The sequence below is a fragment of the Castanea sativa genome, chromosome 2 (genome assembly GCF_040712315.1).
Source record: "Castanea sativa cultivar Marrone di Chiusa Pesio chromosome 2, ASM4071231v1".
Lineage (NCBI taxonomy): Eukaryota > Viridiplantae > Streptophyta > Magnoliopsida > Fagales > Fagaceae > Castanea > Castanea sativa.
This window is the reverse complement of record NC_134014.1, coordinates 6867464-6877924: the sequence shown is the minus strand read 5'-3', so window position 1 is coordinate 6877924 and position 10461 is coordinate 6867464. Positions and strand designations below refer to the sequence as shown.

The window sequence follows — 10461 nt, the reverse complement described above, 5'->3', positions numbered from 1 at the left end:
AATTTCAACCTTAATTAACCCTAAGTCTTTTTCTTTTTCCCTATATAATCGCAAGAAGGAGAGAACGAGAATGATAATATATTTATAAGTGAACTTCCAAACTTACCTCATAATGAATATTTTTAATTATTAACTTGAGCATTTGTAAATCAAAATCCCATTAACAAGAACTTTATAACTCAATGCCATTATTTAGTTTCTTTTATAAAAAAAAAATCAATGTTTAAACCCCCCTTTTCCTCACTTGCTGTTACAATTATATACATATGAAAGCAAGAGACATTGAAATGTCTTATTTTTGTGATTTTCCCTTGAATTTATAGATCTCTAGATTTTGTCGGAGGCAGAAACAATGAGAAGATGACCAGTGGTGGAGGGGAGAGGATAATTAGGGGATGATTTTGTTTTCTCTTAGCAAACATTGTTAAGGACATTGTCTTGGTTTTTGATTTTTTTTAAATTGTTATTTTAATGTATTTGTTAGTAGAATGTTAACATGACATATAATCTAGACTTTTATATATATTCAAAAAATTGTCAGGATTTAAATAATACTATGTGACAGAGTTTCATAAGAGCTCTAGAGAATTTCAATTCTTCTTGATTAATATTATTAAAAAAAAAATCAAAGATCCTTGATTCATCGTTAATTTTAATGAGATTCATACCAAAGTTTTAAATTTTTATAAAATTCGGTTCACACAATATCACCTAATGCTACTTGCCAGTGCTAGGAAACCCAGTTTGATTGTCATTTATATCACATGATAACAGTTCCTATCTAACCGAGAATCACTATTGTAATTGCTCAATACTATGTATTGCTATTTTCTTTTAGGGTAAAAACTAGTTCACAAACTCTATTATACACCAACACACACGCGTACACACAAAAATTGTTCAAGTTAAAATCGTGACTTAAAATCATGATTTTTCTATGCAAATAAAGTGTGTATATGTGAGAGTGTGTATAATAAATACCACATTTTCTCTTAATCAATAAAAGTTTCCATGGTCTCTCATTGGCGGAGAAGAATAAAATAATCTACCCAAGGCTAAAACATCATTTATATACAATAATAAAAATGTAAAATTTTGTAAATTTTGGTACACACAACGTACCTAATATATGGTACTTGCCAGTGTTATCTAGCAACCACATCACATGGTACCGGTTCCTATATCTAACCCAGTATCCTTTCTGTACAATAGCTAGGCTATTAAGGCCTCCTTCATTGCTACATGATTCTTTACCATTTTTTTTTTCCTTTTGCATGTGCCTATTCCCACCTTTTGGATATATCAATTTTCATCCATGGAAACCTCAAAAGCTCATGTAGCTTTACTTCCCCTCCCTGGCATGGACCATATGATTCCCTACCTTGGTCTCGGCAAACTCATTGTCACCCACTGCCTGAATTTTTTTTATGCCAATAAAATTAAATTTTGGTCCATAATTTAAGCAACTTAACAATATATTAGGGTCTTTCAAGCAAAAAAAACCACATATTTTTATATTCTTTTAAGCCTATACTACGGCTTTACCTTTAGTTTTTGCTTTACCTGTCACATTGTCATTGTACGACTACTTTTCCTCAAAAACATTATAATATATATTAGGCTAAAATGCAAAACTGACCCTCTAACTTTTTTTAGATTTCATTTCAGTTGTCTAACTTTACTTTCGTTCATTTCAGTCCTCTAAGTTTCAGATTTATTCAATTAAGGTTTTTTTGTTAACTTTTGTTAAAATTTTATGAAAAAAAATCTGAAAATTATTTTTCAACCATTAATTGAATATTTTTAATTTAAAAAATTTGAAGAAAATTTTATAAAATTGAAAAATTAACCATAACATATAATAAAAGTTGATGGAAATGCCTTAATTGAATAAACTTGAAAGTTAGAGGACTGAAATGAACAAAAGCAAAGTTAGAGGACTGAAATAAAATCTGAAAAAACTTAGAGAGTCAGTTTTGCATTTTACCCTATATATTATACAACTAATTGGTCAAAGTCACGTAAATTTAGCTTTTTTCATTGTGCAATTACTTTTCTTTTTTCTTTTTTCGATAATTTTGATTAGAAAAAAAATAGCAGTTTTAGTTAATTAAGTGAATAAACTTAAAAAGTTACTTAATTTTTATATAGCATCAATTAATTCATTATATATATACAATAAACTTTTTTTTTATATGATTATAATTAAACATGTGATTGTCCATTCTAAGGAAATTTAATTAAATTTACATGAAAAGTGTCACTAGATATTATGTTTTTACATTTTGCTATCATATTATTAGTAATAAAATTATTATATATTTATTTATATAATTTAAATTTTATTAATTATATTATTTATGATGTCATTGGTTCAACTATTGGTCGGATCTCGGTCTGATCAAAAAACCAGTAATCAGTCCCTTTTTTGGTTCTTTCATCATATTAGTTTATAAAACCATGGAAAAAATCCAAAAAAAAAAAAATTGAACGAAAATCTGGAAAAAAATTATAATAAAACCACTAACAAGGCCTAAACCAAATGCCAATGGAAAAACCTATTACAAGATCAATCTCATCTCAGACTAAGACTATCACTACTCCAACACCAACACAATTTTAATTCAACAAATATTTTTTTTTTAAATCCTCACTGCCTTGTGGATTCACAAGTCATTAAACAATATAAACTAAAACTAAATCAAACCTAAAGACTAAAAGGAAATAAGAAACTCACTTATTATCCCCAGCCATCGCCGTCCATCCCTATTCAGCAACACTAACAACAACCACAACTGAACTCCACAAGCTTTATGTTGTAAAATTTTATGTATTTGCTTCTTTTTTTTCTTTTCTTTTTTTTTTTCTATTGTTGTTGTTGTTGTTGTTGTTGTTGTCAATATATAAAATTTTCTTTTTATTAGATTGTGTATTTTATGCTTCTTGAGGAACATCATGAAAAAAAATTCCTGGAGCCGCCACTCTTGACCAGTTATCACAAATAGAGTTCAAAACTCACTACAAATTAAAAACTTGAGTTTTTTTCAACATGTTTTTATCCACAGTCACTAAAAAAGTTGATAGACATGCATGTCAGCATGTCACTTGCAAGTTGATTGCAGTGTTTGGTGAAAGTCTAGTTCAAACATTCAATGATTTTTTTTTTTTTTTGGTTAGTGTAAAATCAATGTGGAAAAATTTTGGCTCCAAACTGGCTAGATCCATCTTCTTCTAATTCATGATGTTGCCATTTATAAGATCATCTATGTGTAATTTTTGTTAGATGACTTTTTTGATGAGTTATGTGATTAATCTAAATAATTTATGTTGATAATTTTATAAATTAAGGCATAATGAGTTGAAAAAGTAGCTCCAAACTAGTTTGGAGCTAAACTTTGTCCAATTAACATACCTACCGACCCAATTGATGCGGATCTATTAAGTGAGACTGGTTGGGTTGGGCGAGTTAGATAGATAATTTAGTGGATTGGGTTGAATAGCGGGTTGAAATATTTCTAACCCGCCACAACTCGATCCGCCCATCTCTCTCTCTCTCTCTCTCTCTCTCTCTCTCTCTCTATATATATATATATATATATATATATATATATATATATTTGAGAAAAAGGTAAGGAAATATTATTTAAGAAAATCAAATTGAAATACATCATCCAAATCACGTGGTAAATCTTCCAATCACAAATCAATATCTACAGATAAAACTGCTCTACGAGCGAGGGCATGAGCTAACTTATTACCCTTTCTTCTTACATGAGCAAAATTACAACGAGTTAAGGAAGAAGGCAAATATTTAATCTCATCAATAACAGGCCCATACAAAGTGTGTGTGTGTGTGTGTGTGTGTGTGTGTGTGTGTGTGTGTGTATGTGTGTGTGTGGTGTCTTGGGCTTCGGCCGAGAGCGTGGGGCTTTGGCCGAGATCGTGAGTAGTCCGAGTCTGAGGAGGAATATCTTCTCGGATAAGCTAAACGCAGATCGAGTATAGATCCTAATAATCAAAGTGACCTTCCAAGAAGTTCTAATGACAGGATTGAGCATCATGAACGTACAATAGGGTTAAGGACTCAAAAATATCTAAGGGAAAGCTGCTACACTGCATATAATGCCCTGCAGCTAACTTTCTAACCGCAATTATGTGGAAAAGACTCCTGAACAGTGCTACCTCGGAAACCACAACTCACAGAAGGCCAGAAAGGGTGTCTGATGGGATAAGCACTCAAGTGGTGGCTCAAAAGATCAACAAGTGTAGGATTAAGATCATCCAAAAGGAACTATATAATGGAAGAGGCCCTTCATGAAAAGATGATGGAAAAGGGAGAAAAGAAAGCACTGTAGCAATCTCAACAACTCTTGTAACTATTGTCATCCAATATATACTAGAACAGAGCTCCTCGGACTGTGCCGAGGACAAACTTGCTCGCACAAACTGGGTTCAATTCTTATTGGCTCATCATTCAAAACCATATTAACTGTTATCCATGCACAAAAACCTAGCTCTTTGACTTACTCTCTACAAATTTATTGTACTAGGTTCACTGGGCCAAGATCCCTTACCTTTTCTCATCTCTTTCTCTTTATTTTTATTTTTTCATTTTCACATTTCTCTTCCCTAATAAACACCAATGGCTTGATCTGAAAATCGTGTCCCTATAATATATATATATATATATATATATATATATATATATATATATATATATATATATATAACTTTGTTATGTTGCAAAATTTTATCTCACATACAACCCCACTTTAATTTTTCTCATCTCTTTCTCTTTATTTTTATTTTTTCATTTTCACATTTATCTTCCCTAATAAACACCAATGGCTTTCTCTAAGATTTTAATATTATTTTTACTCTATGTGCATGTCTAATTTAAGATTCTAAGATATTTTTATTTTTAGTGTGATAAAATTTCAATTATTCTAATGAAAATAATGTAGTACTTGTGATCATTTTTAATAAAAAATTGAAATTTTTTCTTTCCATTTTTAAAATTTGAGGGAGGAAATTATTATCCAATTTAATTCAAATAATTCCATTTAGCAAATTGCATTTGTCAACCAGCCCAACTCGCTTAACTTGCTGAGTTGAAACTATTAAGATTTTCAACTGATTCGCCGGATTTTTAGATTAGTAGATAGGCGGCGGATTGGAATTTTCCCAACCTACAAATGGCAAATTAGTAAAAAATACTACTCTCCACCTGCTCAATCCGACCTACTTACATGTAACACCCCCAGGTGAAACCACGAAAGTCGGCACACCTTAAAGTGATACAAAATTAACGAAGTTACATTAAAAATTGTGAAAGTCGCCTGCTTGCATATTGCAAATAAAATTGAAGATGGCTGGTCATAAAAGATCACTCCAACATTAATTTTAGAGAATAACCATCCATGTTATCTACAATGTTGTAGTATTTTCTTTTTATCAATAAAAAGTTACCTTTTAGCATTGTCTCTTTAATTCTTTAACAACCAGCTAGTTTTTACCTTAACAAACTACTCTGAGTCTCTTACCAAAAGTTAGTGAAGTTGATACGCTCTTTTCAGTTTTTCTTTTCAATTCCTTTGAGTTTTAAACATGTAAATTTTTATAAAATTTGGTACACACAATATCGCCTAATGCTACTTGCCAGTGCTAGCAAACCCATTTTAATTGTCATTCACATCACATGGTAACGGTTCCTAGCTTCCTATCTAACCCGGCCAGTAGCATCTGTATAATAGCTCCTTTTATTTGCTACATGTTTTCATCGAACTCAATAGTCAATATCATGTAGCATCGAACTCAATAGTCAATATCATGTAGCACTATTTTCTTTTAATATATATACAAATCACCTTTTATGAAAGTGTGAAATAAACAAGGAACCAACTAGCTAGGGGCAGAGAGGGGGGGGGGGGGGGGGGGGGGGGCATCGCCTTTCAAATATATATATATAAATCACCTTTTATGAAAGTGTGAAATAAACAAGGAACCAACTACCTAGGGGCTGAGAGGGGGGGGGGGGGCATCGCCTTTGAAAAATATATATATATATATATATATATATATATATATATATATATATATATATATATATATATATATATAAATCACCTTTTATGAAAGTGTGAAATAAACAAGGAACCAACTACCTAGGGGTAGAGGGGGGGGGGGGGCATCGCCTTTGAAAAAAAAAATTCCATAGTATATATATATTAGCATAAAATTTCACTTTTGGCTCTAAAATTAATATACTTGGCCCCCTCTCCCAAACAACTTATTTGTTGACCCATGAAACCAAAAATGAAAAAATAAAATAAAAATAAAATCATCTCTTATTTGGTTGTCCCAAGAATATCAAGAAAAATATTTAACTAAACATTTGGACAATTTACAAATCCGGACAATAAGGAAAATTTACAAAATAATTCACATATTCAGATAATAAAAAAATTCTTTGGACACAATCTAAGTAACAAAAAATTATAATAAATCAATTATAAATCTTAGCAAAATAAATCACAAAAACTCAATAATCTTTACCTAATTTTTATCTCTAATTTGAGAGCTCTTTTTCCCTCTCAAATGACTCCACCCCATAATCAAAGAGACATTTCCTATGCTGCTAATCACTCCATCCACATACCAATTAGTGTTACTAACAACTTGGATTGGTTGATGTCTTTAACTCAACCCATGAAAAAATTTATTTTTTTAAAGAACTGCTGCTCTTTAACACAACCCATGGAAAATTTTTATTTATTTTTTTAATGATATAATTTTATTAAATTTTAATGTTTTATTAACTTTGTAATACACTTGGCGTGCATGCATAAATGTAATACACGTGTGAAACAACAATTTACTGATTTGTGCCTTACCTAAATTGTCACCAGAGCGTGTGTGTGATTAGTCTATTGGTAATAAACCTTGTGCCCTGGCTAAATTAATGTAGTTCTGGAAAAACTTTATTATTTAGATAGTTGAAGACTCAAAGTTACTGATCATTATCATGTGATTGTTTAACATATCTTTTTTTTTTTTTTTACTACTTTTTCAAAATGGAAATTTTTTAAAGGAAAAGATCTCACATCTTTATGCTACCTCAACCTTAATCAAGTAATTATAAATAAATAAAAAATTCCTTAACCAAGACACCAATAATTGTCTCACCCTTTTTTCCGTTGAATATTAGTGCATGATGTTAATTAACCATTATTTTAGTTGTATTATTAATGTAATAATAGACATGGATTTGAACTTTCAACTATAGTTTTTTGTGTATGTTTTTTAAAGAATATTTTATATATAGCATTATGAAGTTATTAGGTACAGAATTATGGGAAAATAATACATAGATTTTAAAAAAAAATGTATAATGTGGATAGATAAAAAATTGGTCTAATCTCAGTCAGACCTTGAAAATATCAAGACATGCTAATTGATTTACAAAACTCTTGATTATAAATGTCTATTATATATTAAAAAAAGAAAAATATTAATGCTAATAATGCATCGTTGTCAACCTCTAATATTAATATTCAAACTTTCTAAAATTCTTGAACAAAGAACTTTGGCCTCTCCTAAGTTTGAATCTAGGCTTCATTCTTATAATAAACACTCATTTTTAATTTTTAATTTGTGATAAGCCTATAACCAAAGTCAATGAAGTTGACACCAATAATTGTCTCACCCTTTTTTCCGTTGAATATTAGTGCATGATGTAAATTAACCATTATTTTAGTTGTTTTATTAATGTAATACTAGACATGGATTTGAACTTTCAACTATAGTTTTTGTATTTTTTTTAAAGAACATTTTATATATAGCATTATGAAGTTATTAGGTACAGAATTATGTGAAAAGAATACATAGGTTTAAAAGTAAAAAATTATAATGTGGATAGATAAAGAATTGGTTTAATCTCAATCAGACCTTGAAAATATCAAGACGTGCTAATTGATTTACAGAACTTTTGATAAAAAATATCTATTATAGATTAAAAAAAATTAAAAAATTAATGCTAATAATGCATCGTTGTCAACTTTTAATATTAATATTCAAACTTTCTAAAATTCTTGAACAAAGAACTTGGGCCTCCCCTAAGTTTGAATCTTGGTTCCATTCCTATAATAAACACTCATTTTTAACTTTTAATTTGTGATATGCCTATAACCAAAGTCAATGAAGTTGATACCATTTTTTCTTTCAATTTCTTTGAGTTTTAAACATGTAAGTAAATTTTGATCCCCTAAGATAGATTCATTGGTTTGAGATGTGACGTAAACCATACAAGTTTAATATCAATTCACCACACTATCAATCAATGAAGTTTCTGGGGGTGTTTCATCAATTGGCAAAGAGTAATAACCGTCCATAAGCTAAAACATCACTTATATAAAATAAATAAATAAATAAAAATGTAAATTTTTGTGAATTTTGGTACACAATATACCTTATGCTACTAACCAGTGCTAGCAACCCCAGTTTGATGGTCATTCACATCAAATGATACCGGTTCCTAGCTATCTAACCAAGTATTCTTTCTGTATATAATAGCCCCTTCATTGCCACATGTTTCCAATGTATTCTTAGTACACCATTTTGCCTTTTGTGTCTATGTTCCCACTTCTTCGTTTAATAAGTACATCCATGGAAACCTCAAAGCCTCATGTAGCATTGCTTCCTCTCCCTGGAATGGGCCATATGATCCCATACCTCGGTCTTAACAAACTCTTTGCAACGCACCACAACTTCAAAGTCACAATCTTCCTTGTCAGCATTGATCACTCATCACAAACAGAGTCCAAAACTATCATCTCAGAAATGAACAACAATCTCTGCAACATTGTGCAACTCCCCCCAGTTGACATCACTAGCCTCGTTGATCCCAACGCTACAATTGGTTTAAGGCTCCCTATAACGATGCGTGAAATCGTGCCAGCCTTTCAGTCATCAATAGCTGCACTGAAGCCATGTCCAATCGTTCTCGTCACTGACATTTTTGGAACCGATGCTTTCTCAGTCGCTGAAGAGTATAACATGTTAAAGTACGTTTTCTTTCCTTCACATGCATGGCTCCTTGCATTGACTATCTACACTCCAATACTAGATGAGGAAGTGAAGGGCGAGTATGTTAACCAAAAAGAGCCACTGAAAATACCAGGTTGTGCTTCTGTTCGTGTTGAGGATTTGTTTGATCCTTTATTGGATCGGACTAATCAACAATATGATGAGTATGTGCGTGCAGGGATTGGGATTAGAATGAGTGATGGGGTTTTGGTGAACTCTTGGGAGGAGCTTCAGCCTAAAACTTTTGCGGCTTTGAGAGATGATAAACTACTTGCTTGTGTACTAGAGAGACCAGTGTACCCAGTTGGTCCAATAGTAACACGATCAGGTAACTCATCCAAGAATGACTTGCTGTTTGAGTGGCTAAACCAGCAACCAAATCAATCTGTGGTGTATGTGTCATTTGGGAGTGGTGCAACACTCTCACACGGGCAAATGATTGAGCTAGCTTGGGGGTTAGAGATGAGCAAGCAAAGATTTGTTTGGGTGGTACGAGCACCCACCGAGGAATCTGGGGATAAGGCATATTTGAGTGGGAGGAGTGGTGACAAAAATCATGACCAATTTGGGTACTTACCAAAAGGGTTCATGTCAAGGATCCAAAATGTTGGATTTGTGATCTCAGATTGGGTTTCACAAGTGGACATCTTGAACCACCCTTCTATTGGAGCGTTTATATCTCATTGTGGATGGAATTCAACACTGGAGAGTATTTTGAAGGGTGTCCCTATAATTGCATTTCCACTCTTTGCAGAACAAAAGATGAATGCTACGATGCTTACAGAGGAATTTGGCATGGCAGTCCGATTGCAGGTTTTGCCGTCGAAGAAAATGGTGGGAAGGGAGGAGATACAAAAGACGGTGAGGAAGATCATTGTAGACAAAGAAGGGCATGGAATAAGAGACAGGGTTAATGAACTGAAATATAGTGCTGAGAAAACTTCGTGCAAAGGTGGTTCCTCCTACAACGCACTGTCTGAATTGGCAAAAGGCTTTGAGGCCCGCATGCAACTCCAGAACTAGAAAGCTCCTTTACCCATAATCCGTGGCCGTGAGTGATGTCATGCCTGCTAGTCCTATCTAATGTTTTTGTCATAACCAATCCATGCAATAAAGTACAATAGTAAGAACATGTTCGGATGAATACAAGATGTGAGGTATCATTTGTTATTTTCCAAATATTTGTTGGTTATATTAATTACTTTCCAGTTTACTTATAGATGAACTTGTGTTTTGTTGTACCTGAAGTTTTTTAATGTTAAGTGTTTTAACTATTTATTTCGATCATTGGACTTGATTAGGTAAACTCACAAAATAGTCAATCAACCTTTTTCGTTTAGTAACTTGGCTTTTAAATTGACCTACGTGTTAAAAAGG

General features: G+C 32.0%; 1 protein-coding gene across 1 annotated transcript; it reads left to right on the top strand.

Annotated features, from left to right (window-relative positions):
• Nucleotides 1–8664: 8664 nt before the first annotated feature.
• On the top strand, nucleotides 8665–10107 carry LOC142623849 (anthocyanidin 3-O-glucosyltransferase 5-like). Its single transcript, XM_075797321.1, has one exon. The coding sequence runs from the start codon at nucleotides 8665–8667 to the stop codon at nucleotides 10105–10107; it is 1443 nt and encodes a 480-aa protein (XP_075653436.1).
• Nucleotides 10108–10461: the final 354 nt, after the last annotated feature.

Bases quoted from the DNA above. Each gene is read 5' to 3' on its own strand.
- LOC142623849 (XM_075797321.1), top strand. From the start codon at position 8,665: ATGGAAACCTCAAAGCCTCATGTAGCATTGCTTCCTCTCCCTGGAATG.